The 13,202-nt window shown below is 48.3% G+C and overlaps 1 protein-coding gene across 1 annotated transcript; it reads right to left on the bottom strand.

Moving 5' to 3' along the window:
- Positions 1-2,584: 2,584 nt before the first annotated feature.
- LIAT1 (ligand of ATE1) lies at positions 2,585-12,447 on the bottom strand. Its single transcript, XM_061561638.1, has 2 exons — positions 11,970-12,447; positions 2,585-3,907 (listed from the first exon to the last, which is right to left on the bottom strand). The coding sequence occupies exons 1-2, from the start codon at positions 12,265-12,267 to the stop codon at positions 3,336-3,338; spliced, it is 870 nt and encodes a 289-aa protein (XP_061417622.1). The 5' UTR covers positions 12,268-12,447; the 3' UTR covers positions 2,585-3,335.
- Between the last annotated feature and the right edge of the window lie 755 nt (positions 12,448-13,202).

Genomic DNA, 13,202 nt, shown 5'->3' with positions numbered 1-13,202 from the left:
ATGCACAACAATAACCGCCTGCCCACCAACAATCGAGTGAAGCTCTACTACTTGCTTGAAGCACCGAGGGCAATCGCAAACGTGACCGACATTCACAACAACGGCAACCCCCCCCCCCACCCGCCCCCCAAAAAAAAATCACTCGACAATTAAAAGTCTGATTGTGATCATGCGGCTGTACAACGTACAACGAAAGCGAGGTCTCGTCACTGCATTCCCAAGCACGACGGACACGTACTGCAGGTGCAGCGCAGCTGAACGGTTGGAGAATCGAGACAGGATTACATTGACGTCGCCTATGACATCAATGGAGCTATTCTAAGATCATCTCACTGATGTGGCGTTCCAATATAGGTCTAAAATGAGGTCATAGAGACACTAATTTAGGAACTCATTCTAAAAATTCTCAAAACGCTCAGGGCACGCTGGTGTGTGTATATATATATAGTTTATTATATAGCTCAGTGGGTCAGGCTGCAGGGCTTCCAATCGTATGACCATGAGCTCAAATTCCTGTCGGGATTGACATCAATCATCACAACCACCACCACCAACATCATCATCCTCTGTGTTTTGTAAAATAAGCAGCGCCTACCGTTCAAAAGAGGTTGTTGTGTTAGGGAGTGTAAGATCCCCCCTCCCCTACCACGAGAATGTGGAATTTCCACCACTGGCTGAGGATCAGTGATAAGAGGTGTTGAGCACCGATCAGCGCATGTTTCAGAGTGGGGATACATCTTTTAGACTATAAAACATATATACATGACGTTCTTCGCCTTTTATAGCGGGCGAGTCAGGGCCTTAAAAAGCCGTGACGCATATGAACGGCCATAAAGCTGATTGGTAATACGCTCTGTAAACCGACGTTTTTGGATCATGAGCGACCAATGATGCACGTAGTAAACGATCACGAGTGTAGACGTGTAATAGAAATGTGGAATACACGAAACATGTCATTCCTGAGTGACAACAACATTATACGTTTTGGCGGTGGGGTAGGACGAGCGAATTGAGAGGCAGAGACAAACAGGAAGAGAGGAGACGCCGGTGGATCTTGTCGCTCGATTTGTGGCTTCAATAAAAGACCTCCCCAGCTCCCTACACCTCGGCTCCCCACGCACACAGGGCGCCTGTTTGCAAGCCGACCTACACACGTGACTGTTTCTACCCAGCTGCCACAACTGTATGGCATCGGCAAGTGGATCCTCTCGGCGCCCCGACGTTATTCGCAATCGGAGATTCAGCAGTCTCCAAAAATGATGAAGAGTTGTTAAATTGTGCGAAAATGTTGGCATGTGCATCAACATCAATTGATTGTGGAGTCACAAAGGGGTGACGACCACATCCCAAACGTTTACATGCAATAAACTAATTAACTTCACCTGAACAGATTTAAACAACACACACACGTGCATTACTCTCAGCCTTATGCAGACCACCGGCTCAAAAGAACTGCATACGTGCGTCAGTCTCTCTTGCAATTTTTAGACCACGAACTCAAGGAGTTGGGAAAACGCGGCCAACCCAACAACAGCCTGCGGTGAGACAGACACAACTGTGAACAGGTTTCCATCCTTATTAGGACTCATCAGTACAGCAGTCATGAACATTCGCTGCGGCCATATGCCTTTGGGAGCCTCGTATATTGGAGAGGGTTTCTTCTGAAATCTGATCTAATCTATTTGCATGACGTGATAAAAGTATAAAAGTCTACAGCAGGCAAAGGGGTGTGGGGGGGGTCTTTCATTGTTATCCAATTTCTAGAGCAGATTTGCCTCAAATATTTGCAAAGGAACTAAAAATAATCACACCGTGAGATATTCATAGCAATACAAATGTACGACTCTATGCTTTGCACAAACCGTTCAATTTGTGGCAAACGGAACACGGTCAGGGGATAGTGGCACGTGTACAACAACTTCCAATCGGAGGGGGTAGGGGTACAATAATATGGCCACAATTTTACATCTTGGTAATAATAATATTTTAAATGATTATTAGCAAGGCTGGTGTGCATTATACACGCTGCATGGTGAGGTCATGTGACAATGCCAGGCATGCTGGAAGGACGACCAGTCTTACAGTCACAATGGCAACTTTTGGTGTCTATAAGCCACGTTTTGTATTATTCATCTTGGTTGGTGAATCTTTGTGACAGGCTTCCCTAAACTCCAGTCTTTGAAACCGGCCAGAGTTCAACTTTCAGCGTTTACCAAGCTACCGTGCACATTCATTATTTGTTACATGCTGCGCACACTCAATGATTGGTAGATAGCGTTGAGTGCAATTTCAAATGAAGATAGACATCTTGCATGTGTGTGTGCGTCACATGCAACTTAGCGCCGATTCAGATTAACAATGACTTAGATAATAATAGGGGTTTCCCCCTTTTTCTGGCAACAAAACTGAAACCTTTTTACAAGGATTCATGTCTGCATTAACCACAATACTTGCAGTCAAAATGTAAACATCAAACACACTCTGATAATATATAGTCCACACCAGTTTCATGGACAATGCATATATTATCAGAGTATGTTTTATGTTTGCATTTTGACTGCAAGTATTGTGGTTAATGCAGACATAAATCCTTGTAAAAAGGTTTCAGTTTTGTTGCTAGAAACAAGGGGGAAACCCCTATTATTATATTTGGGTACTGGCAAAGGAGGTCTAATGATGAAATGACTTAGATTTGTGCCAGTGGAATGTAACATTTGTTGATGTGCTTAGAAATCATCTTGGTGTGTGCAGTGTGCAACAACCTAATTTATACTTGAATGGAGAAGACTGGGAAGACTTGAGTGGGTTGTGAGGATCGGAGTTTGGGACCTTGCGCCGTAAACAATGCATCGACAATATTCGGTGCACTTTGCACAGCCGGAGCGTTCGGTGCAACATTCCAAAGGAGAATGGGGAAACGACTTTTTGGAACATCATACGAATCAGTCCATTGCAGATCCAACTGACGAGGTGGTACACATCTTCACATCCATGAGGGAAAACAATCCGCCTTGCTTGGAAAGCAGGCTGCTAAACGGGGTCAGCGTTAAAATAGCAATGGGGCTGTGGCCAAAACTACGATCAGTTAAATGCACTTGCCCGTTAAATCCTCAATGAGGTTCGGTTCTCTTGAGGAGGTTCTCGCTACGGATGATTTGGGCAAATCCCATTTCAGTAATTTTGCGAGTGAGAGAAAACCCACTCATACGGGCGGAAAATAAAAAAGAAATCCACAGACAGCTAAGCCACCTACTTGCTACACAACCCCCCGCCCAGCAGGTGGGTCTTTTACGAATAAGATCCCGGCACAACTTATAAACCACAACCTCCAAATCTCAACTTATAGGCGTGCACAACTGCCCCCGTGCCCAGCTAACAGGCCCCCGAACAACGGTTCTCACGAGGAACCGCTGCGGTCCCTCCGGCCTTTTCGCACAGCAGGCGCTCACACGGCGGCGGGGCCGACCTCCGCGCCGACGGGCGGCAACTCTGCGATGCGCACGGCGAGCCGCTCCACCTGGCGATGGTGCCACGGCACCGGCGCGGCGCCCACCGCCTCGCCCCGCCGACTTCTCCGCCGCAGGAGCAGCAGGCCAGAGTACTCGTCCGCGGTGAGGACGTAGGGGCCGTCCGACGCGTGGCGCGGCAGCGGGCGGCGAGTCGCGGTCGGGCTCGGCGAGCGCCGGCGGCAGGTTGAGGCGGCGGCACAGGTCCCGGCGCGCCGTCAGGTAGCGCTCGCGCCGCCGCAGCCGGTAGAGCCGCATGCGCTCCTCCTCGGCGGCCGGGTCGGGCAGCGCGCCCTCCCAGCGCAGGCTCGCATCGCCGGTGCCCGGCGCCGCCGTGGTGGCGGCGGCCGGCGCTGGGCCGCGCTCCTGCTCGCTGCTTCCGCTGCTGCTATGCAATTTCCCTTGAGGAGGCGAGATGAACAGCAATGGTAAAAATGATAACGGCAAAAAATTCAACGTTTCAAAAGTCGTAGAGCAATTTGATATTTTTTTGTAATTGCCATGTGATCGAGGAGGTTGTGTCAATGATAATCATTTACAGTGCCATTGGGGCCAAGCAACCCAAACTATGAACCATACGTAAACCTATAAAAACAGATATACAAACACCCACTGAAATACATAGAGACCCATAGAGAACATACAGAAAGACAGAGACTCAGAGGTACAGAGAGAGCCAAAGAGATACATCAAAGTCAAGCCACTGCAGTACGATTGTAGCTATGCAATCCAAACTACGGACCGTGGTCCGTGCCCCAACAGAGGAGGAGCAGCAAAACTGCACCAACTCTCCCTCTCCCGAAACCCACTCGTTGTGACCGGCCAGCAGCAGACCTTGACATCGAGCCCCTGAACACATTGCCATATGCAAGAACAGAACATAATTTACAGCTGCCTGGTTGATCCACTGTTGGATGACCGTGTCCCTAGGCCGTGTTGGACGTGGGGTTTGTTTTGCCATACTTCGCCACGCTGGTCAGCGCAGGTTGGTGAAGGCAGAGGGCCTATAGAAAGGCTGTAACACTGAGAAGGGCGTCGGGGGGGGGGGGGGGGGCGGTTACATTCCTATGTGATGGGCAAGGAGCCCATATTGTTTTAAAAGATTTCCACAAATGAAGTTTGACACAGTCATTACATCATCATCATCATCTCGTAGGCTTTACCGATCAATATCATCCATAATACACATTTATATATTTACGCGATCTAACCCAAAAAAAACCTGGATTATGGATCATCCGGCCCCTCGCCGAGCTTACATTTACAAGCAAATATTTCTTTCCTACTCGCTCTCTCGAAAGAACCAAAGAGTATGGATCATCATCAAGCAATGACAGTATTGGTCAGCTGACCGATCAATCTAGAGGATGTGAGCGCCTGTTTCCCTTGTATACACCTTGTGGTTTTCTTCAGAAACTCCACTTTCCTCCAACGAGACGCTCAAACACACTCCAAAACGCAACACTGGACAAACACAACCACCCCCACCATACAACTCTTATTAACCAAATACACATTCACATTTAAAAGTAGTTTGATTTTGAGCTTTGATCAATGAAGTGCGGCTGCGAGTACGTGTCCAGCTCGTAGACCCAGGAGGAGTGGCCTTTCGCTTTGTTTTCTTTTGCACGGCCGAGGCCCTCTGCCATGCAGTTTACACGCCGGCAAGCCGACGGGGCCCATTGGCGCCACGAGAACCTCCGAACAAGCCCTCGGCGCTGGCTCGTGAGCACGGCCCTCGGCGCTGGCTCGTGAGCACGGCCCCCGCGTCATGGCAAGAGTGGCCCCTCGAGGGGCCGATATCCCGGCCCTTACACCGGCCCTCGTTCCCGACCGAGCGCTCGCGAGAGACACGCGCGTGGAGTGCGAGCCGAGAGGCCGGCGCTGGGGCGAGCGAGTGTGCGTGTGTGCGTGCGTGCGTGCTCTCTGTCCCGTGGCCACTGGACATCGCGGGACGAGTGCACACACAGCGACGCTTTCTCGAGTGATTTTCCCAGACCCTTCTGGCATGCTGGAATGTAAGAATATGCGTAAAGTGTTTGTACATACACACCGCTCCTTTCATTCATGTTGAAACCCAGCGTGGCTGTTTTATATATTTGTACAAGGCTGTGACAGACATCTGAGCAGTTTGGTTTATGTACTGTTCAGGGCACTGTGCAATTGACCCGGTGGCCTGAGTTTGACTCCCTGCCATGGTTAACACCAGTGGTGAGTGATAGCTGAACAGGGCATCGTCTACCATTCGCCAAATCCACACTGACATGCCTTTGGGAGGTATTCATTCAGTAGTGGATTGAAAAAAAAGTTGTAAATTGTCCTAGAATTCAAATGTATTGTAGCCTAAACTAAAACAGAGTAATAATTGCTAAAACATATTTTCTCCATTTTCTAAATTAATATTGTTGACCGCGGTTGGCTGTTCCATGTCACACTTTTTTTCACACCCCTTTAGCCACTGCTGCATGAAAGCCTCCCAATGTCTGTGCCGGTCATGGTAGTTGTCTGACCATACTTCACCACGCTGGTCCGTGTGGGTTGGTGAAGGAAGTGCCAGGATCGGTGCAGACATGCAGTTGTGGCTGATGTTAGCCGTGGCTGCAAGCTGAACTCTGGTGGCAGGGCGCAGAGCGCAATGTGCTAATCTTTGCGCCACCACTCCACCCACCTTTCACTGAACAGCAATTTATTTCAACAAATCGTTTTTTCTCTCCAATCGTTTGATGTAAAGTATTTTGACAACTGAGATACACGTGAAATATCATGCTAAATCAGGGGTTGGAAACCAAAATAACAATAGCAGCCATTTTTTTCCAATTTGGTCAACAAAAATATTTCAAGAGCCGCATTTTATGTGACTATGAGACGGTGGCCCTTCATAAATAACGTCACGAAGCAGTTCCTTAACGCGGCGCACGCGGCCCTGGAGCTGCAGGTTGTCGCCCCCTGTGCTAAATTAACCCAAATAGAGTTTTGCTGTACGTACACGCGCATACGTAACTATAGGTGTGCGCGAGTGTCTCCACGTACTGTAAACCAATCCATACACTGTGCACTCTACAGGTGCAGGCCAGGTGGACCGACTGGTGTTTAACCAACACAAGACCATAGCCACCTGGTAAAAATAGAAGAGAAAGGCCTCGCCTCACAGCTGCCGCTGCATGCAGTCGTATGATGCGGCAGCAAGGCTGGCGAAGAGGAAGTTATTAAGAGGCGGTCGCGGTTCAGCGGGGTAAGGGGCCGTTGCCAGGGCTCCGAGTGGTGCCGTTGTCGTGTTTGCGACCTGTACAGACTTCAGGTTGTTACTGCCGAGTGGTCAAGCGTAAAACAAGAATCAGCCACCTTCTGCATGTACAGTATTTATGTTGAACTTCTTTTTCACCGTACGTAGCTAACCGTACTAATTGGAGGTATGAATAAATGTTGAACTTCTTTCGCACCGTACGTAGCCAACAGTGATAATCAGAGGTGCAGGGGAAGGACAACAAACTAAATACAAAAATAAGTTTGAAGTAAATGAGTTTTCAATCTAGATGATTTAAAAGTGCATACCTCCAGTGGCTTCGGCGTTTCAGACGGCCGCGATGCGATGCCCGTTTTTGTTCAATAGCTAGCCAAAAGCCGCTACTGCGGGGATGACGGGAGTTCACGTGATGGTTTATTACTCCTTGACGAGATCGCCAAAGTATTGTGGTTCATTTGTGACAAGCACTGTGTGCGTAATGAGTGCGACCTTATCATGTAAAGCTTGCAAACGTTTTCCAGTACAGATAATTAATTAGATGTGCTACTCTTTGTCAATAACGATTGCCTGAATAGAAATATCCGACAGATGTGGTTATATTTATAAGGTAAACATGAGGGTTTCATTGCAGCTGGATCTGTGGTGTGTCAGCGACCCAGAATGTATCTCTGCATCCGGAACACCACATCCAGTTTACCTCGCACTTTGACTGTGGCTACTTGTCACGTGCCTACTCCGGGCTCGTTACTCGCGACCTGGAAAATTTTCGTGTTTGTTACGGCCAAAGCCAGCACTGGCAGTCCTGACGCAAAGTGGAGCATCCCATCTATTACAACAGCATCGCTTGGCTTCTTCATCATCATCATTGCCATCAGCCAAGATTAATCCAATGCTGGATGAAGGCCTCCCAAGCTGCCACCACCTCTCACGATACTGAGATGCATCTGCAGATAAACTGGTTTCACCGCTCCATCTCATTGGTATACGTCCACTTGGACGCATTTCATACCTCGGTTGCCACTCGGTTATTATTCTGGACAATCGTTCATTGTCCCCTCTAGCCGCAACACGTCCTACCCTAGCCCACTTACTTTTATTCATAGTTTGGATGATGTGGTCAACCTGCATATGTTCTCCAATCAACGTGCTCCTCTTTTTCCCCAACATGAATGTTTGGTATATACCGCACACAGATGTACCATGTGTTGAACAACTTGAGCATATAAACACGATGAAAGTTTCCAACATTGCCCAGATAGGGTACATTCATTATCTGCTCGGTGTCAAAGTTATTGTGGTGATCCGCAGCTCAGGGCCCCGTACAACTAACAACAGCAGTGCTGCTAGGGGCACTTTTCCAGTCTCTCAATATTTAATGGGCTGTCACTTCACCGCCGGCCGTTGTGCATTTTTATCCAATTTACTCTTTCACAGGGGCAGCAGCAGGGCTATTGTCGCTACACAATGACCCACTCGCCGCAAGTGTGGCACGACCGTGAATTGAAAACGGTCGCACGCCGTCCCCCGCACACCGTGTTGGCAGGCGTCACCTGGCACGTCTGTGATCATTCAGCCAGAGTACCGACTGTCAAATGAGCAATCTGCACTAAAACCCAAATGTCCTCTGTTGGCTCCAGCATGTTTAATTCTGCTAAGATGTGTCGATGGGAGTGGTGGCGAAGTATTTAGAGCGCTGTGCTACGAGCCCAGCAACTTGAGTTTGATTACTGACAACGGCTGGCATCAGTAGCCCAGGTGGCGAAATGTGAACGACCTCGCCTGGTATACAGGAGTACGTGGGTTCAATCTCGACCCTGAAGCCTACATATTTGGAGTTTGCATATTCATTTTTCTCCAGGTCCTCCATTTTTCCCCTCCGCATTTCGAATCAACATTACGAGTTAAAATGTCCACGTGATAAGCCACATCGTTCAGCTATCATTTGTGGACAGATCGCTTCTGAAAAAGAGCTACATAGCTCCGTGGGCCTTGCCTGGTAATATAACAAGTTTAGTCGTGTAGTACATGATATCAGAACTGGGCCCTCAACCAACACGGACTCGTGTGAAGTATGGCCAAACAGCCTGCATCAACTGACATAGTGTGGGGAAGCCTGCATCCAGCAGTGGATTGATTAAGAGTTGTAAATAACTAATTTTATGTGAAATTTGAAATGTGTAGACATTCACGCATCCAAATCTCTTCCACGTTTACCATGACATGTGTATGCAAATTGGAACGACTGCAGTCGTGGAAGCTGGGCCACCTAAGAGGAACCACAAAGCGCAGAGATGGGCCACTGCTCAAGGAGAAGGCCGAGGTGGTGTGTGGCGGGAGTTGGCAAGTGCGTGCTGAAAGCATTCCCAATATTTCTACTGCGTCCACTGCCAAGGCAACTTTTAATAACTTAAGGCAGCTTACAGTAAAGGTATTTGGGCCCTGGCCAGGATTAGGGTGAACCCAAGCCATATTCTTAAAAATGATCTCAAATGATTGTACTAAATTTTTTTTTAAATATAATGAAAATAAAAATTGAACAGTGCTTTGTCAATCCACTGTGGGATAAAGCCTGCCCACGCTGTTGGTCTTGGGGGTTTATGTGACCATACTTCACCACGCGGTGCAGCTTGGTGAAGAGGGGTCCACAGGACCAGTGATGTCAGCCGTCTTAACTCATTTAATGGTCGCGAGTATACATTTATCCAGAGCCCCAACACGTTTCTGCACAAATAAACATCAAACTGGCTTCTGAATCACTGGGGAGCTAAACTATTATTAAACGGCGAGCAGGTTAAACCAGCTCTTTAATTCAATAAGCAGTCCAATACACGTTACAGTGAAGCTCACGAAGGGCAGCCGCTCTGCTGATAAACAAGGAAGTTTGGACTCTTTTCATCGACACGAAGCTATAGCAGCTCGCATTCAGTTTTGGCGAAAGTCACAGATACAGGAAATCTGTATCTGCAGTGCAGGGCATGTGTGCGTGTGTACGTTGCCATACGTGTGACCCGACAATAGCCCTTGTGCCAAGGCAACTTTGACCAACACAACAAAATGTGTGGCTCCGGTTGGCACACCAACTCACACAATGTTTGTTTTTCCCCCACTGGAGTCAATGGACACACCAAACACTTTCCCCGTTTTACTGCAGTACAGTACATTATACATAATTTGACTTTAATATTCTTTGTTAAAACTGTTTATACTCTTTAGTTTGTTCGGTAAAGTCACGTAGGTAAAAATAAATAAAATGAAAACTAAATTAAATCACAACGTTTCGGGCGCAACACCAGTTGTTTTCATTTCATTTATTTTCACCTACGTGACTTTACCGAAAAAAACCAAAGAGTATGAATCCTTGCAGTCACGAAAACTTCAAATCTAGAATTAAAACTGTTTACTTAATGCAATCCACGAGAGATTTATTCAACGGAACTTCTATGGAATACGATGGCAAATTCACCAGACTGTGTTCTTGCTTAAGCACGTGGAGACAGACCCGTGTAAACAGAGTTTAAATACCGTCGTGTTATTTCTGCTTTCGAATAAGTTGCAGGCGGTCCTCAGACCTGAGATTAGGTCTTACAAGTATTCACACTGACCAAAGAAAACCTTGATTGTGGATAATATTGGTCGCGAAAGCCTCCGTGCTAAAATGACAACGAATGACTCACATGGCAGGTTCTGTGTGTCCACTTTAGAGTTGGCAACATCATTTGCGTAATAATTCCCCGATGGACACGGTGTAGAAGGGGGGCTTTAAAAATTAACCCGTAAAAACAAAGTTTTTCACTCTAAATCCTTTATATGCGTGGCAGCTAGAGTCCTCTCGTCCTCTGGCTTGAGATGGCTGCCACCTATGGGTCAGATGATTGTCTGCCAGCATTAAGCAATTGGTAATTAAATATTTTTAAAAAATTCCCTAAACAGTGTAAAATTTTGGAAAAATTTGTTCACGAAAATGTTTTGTCACGCACAACGAGTCTGTGTGGAAAATGTCAGCTCGATTGGATCACGGGAAGTGGGTTAAAAAACGACCGAAAGATTTGCACGGTCGTAAGCAAGCACGCAAGCAAGTGAACTTAATATAAAGGATTTAAAAATGGCGATTTTGGAGAAAAACTTCATGGGCTCGTGAATTAAATTTCCGAATATCTCAACTCGATGTCAAAAGCTTCCTTTGGGTATAAATCTTCTATTGATAGATGACAAATTTTTCTCAACAACAAAAATCTATCTGCCTGCTTGAGTAGTAAAAGACCACGATACCACCACCACCACAGTCCACCCCACTTGCTACACCAGTAGAGTCACAAGAGGAAACTAAATCTCTGCTGGCACAAAGCCGACCACTCTGCTGCTAACTCTGTGCCAAGTCAGGTTAATTGATGACTGCTTACTCGGAATTACATACCGCAAACCCTGAACATGCCCGACTATAAAACGGTGATAATAATCATAAATTACAGCCGTTCTGTCAATCCCCTGCTGGACACTCTAACGCTCTAAGGCACGCAACACAGACGGCGGGTTGGTGAGGGAATGGGTCCACACGTCGCTCGCCACTGACGTGAATAAGGCCGTGGCCGAGTGTCGAACTCAGGTGGCCGGGTGTCGAACTCAGGTGGCCGGGTGTCGAGCTCAGGTGGCCGGGTGTCGAGCTCAGGTGGCCGGGTGTCGAGCTCAGGTGGCCGGGTGTCGAGCTCAGGTGGCCGGGTGTCGAGCTCAGGTGGCCGGGTGTCGAACTCAGGTGGCCGGATGTCGAATTCAGGTGACCGGGTGTCGAGCTCAGGTGGCCGGGTGTCGAGCTCAGGTGGCCGGGTACATATTGTGCTAACCACTGCACCACCATTCCACCCGAACTTATAATTGTAGTAATAATGTTGATAAGACAGCGGTCATGAAAGTCGCGTTACCTCGACATGACACCCGATATGAAACAAGGCGATGGTGGTGGTGGTGATGGTGGTGGTGATGATGATGATGGTGGTGATGGTAGTGATCGTGGTGGTGATGATGGTGATGATGGTGGTGGTGGTAGTGGTGATGTTAGTGATGATGGTGGTGATCGTGGTGATGTTGATGGTGGTGACGGGGGTGGCGATCGTGGTGATGATAGTGGTGATGATGATGATAGTGATGATGGTGATGATCTTGATGGCGGTGGTGACGCTGGTGTTGATAATAGTGACGGCATCTCACCACTGTCAGCGACTCACCCGCGTCTCTCCTTCTCCTCCTCCTCCTCGTCGCGTTCTCCTTCACCTCCTTCACCTCGTCAGCCATCACCGCCCTCAGCTGCTGTATCTTCATCCCCTCCGCCACCTTCACCGCCTCCACCACCACCACCTCGTCCCTCACCTCGACCTTCACCTCGTCCCTCACCTCGTCCCTCGCCGCCCCTTTCCTCCTCCTCCTCCTCATCGCCGCCGCCTTCTTCGTCATCTTCTTCGTCTTCCCCTCGGGGTCAGAGCTCGACCCCTGAGCGACGGCTCTCTCCATCATCTCGACCCGCATTAATATTTATCAACATCTAACCCCGCGCTTTCTTCTTATTCACATCGCTAACGCGGCCGCCGCGGCTTCAAAGCCGTCTGATTGCTTGTTGACATTTGTTGACGCGCGTTTGTTTGTTTGTTTGTGTCTCTTGTCAAGTTCCGCGTGAACCGCAGCAGCGGACGCGGCTTTTCCCGTTGCCAGGGGCGACGCCGCCGCGTCACCGCCGCGCCGGGGGGCGGGGGGGGGCGGGGGGGGGCCGAGCGCCGTTGTATCCCTCCGCCCGGCGTGAGATTCTTGGGCTTCTAACGCGACGTCGGTGGCCCCGCCCACCGCGCGTCACAGAGCAGCAGCAGCGTCACGGCTTGCTGGAGGTCACCCGTGTGACCCCTACACACTCCACGTTCCTCCTACAGAGTCCCATCACAAGGTGAGAAACACAAACAAATAGACAAACATCATATAAACGTGTCGTTAAACCCGCCACCACCCGACACAGCCAATTAGGAAGGTTTGTCACGTAAACAGAACGTGGTCAATTCGTCACTAGTACAGCACTAGTGTGTAGTGTAGTGTATAGTGTAGTGTATAGTGTAGTGTATAGTAGTGTAGTGTATAGTGAGTATACTAGTACAGCACTAACCAGTGTGTTGGAGAGCCAAGCTACAACATTTACAATCTCGACTACGAGGTTTCGCCAGTAATTACAACCGGCATCATCAGGCGACAGCCAAATCTGGCTGCTTACGTGACGAAACTTACTAATTGGTTGTGTCGAGTGGTGGCGGGTTTCACAACACCACATTTATATTTCCGATGTCTAACCCAAAAAAAAACTGCATTATGGATGATATTGGTCGCGAAAGCATACGCGTTAAACCAAACAGATAAACATGTTCCTTAACAAAAACTGTTGTATGTATTAATGTTGATAATTGGTGTCAATTACGCTACTT

This window comes from Lethenteron reissneri, chromosome 28 (genome assembly GCF_015708825.2).
Source record: "Lethenteron reissneri isolate LAM-NWPU_2019-01 chromosome 28, ASM1570882v1, whole genome shotgun sequence".
In the NCBI taxonomy this organism is placed as follows: Eukaryota; Metazoa; Chordata; class Hyperoartia; order Petromyzontiformes; family Petromyzontidae; genus Lethenteron; species Lethenteron reissneri.
The sequence above is the reverse complement of the archived record's forward strand: the minus strand, read 5'-3'. Positions and strand labels throughout refer to the sequence as shown.

Excerpts from the sequence above, each read along its gene's own strand:
- LIAT1 (XM_061561638.1), bottom strand. The coding sequence starts at position 12,267 with ATGCGGGTCGAGATGATGGAGAGAGCCGTCGCTCAGGGGTCGAGCTCT. Across the intron at positions 3,908-11,969 it reads GAGGAGAAGGAGAGACGCGG|GGAAATTGCATAGCAGCAGC; the intron begins GTGAGTCGCTGA and ends CGCCTCCTCAAG.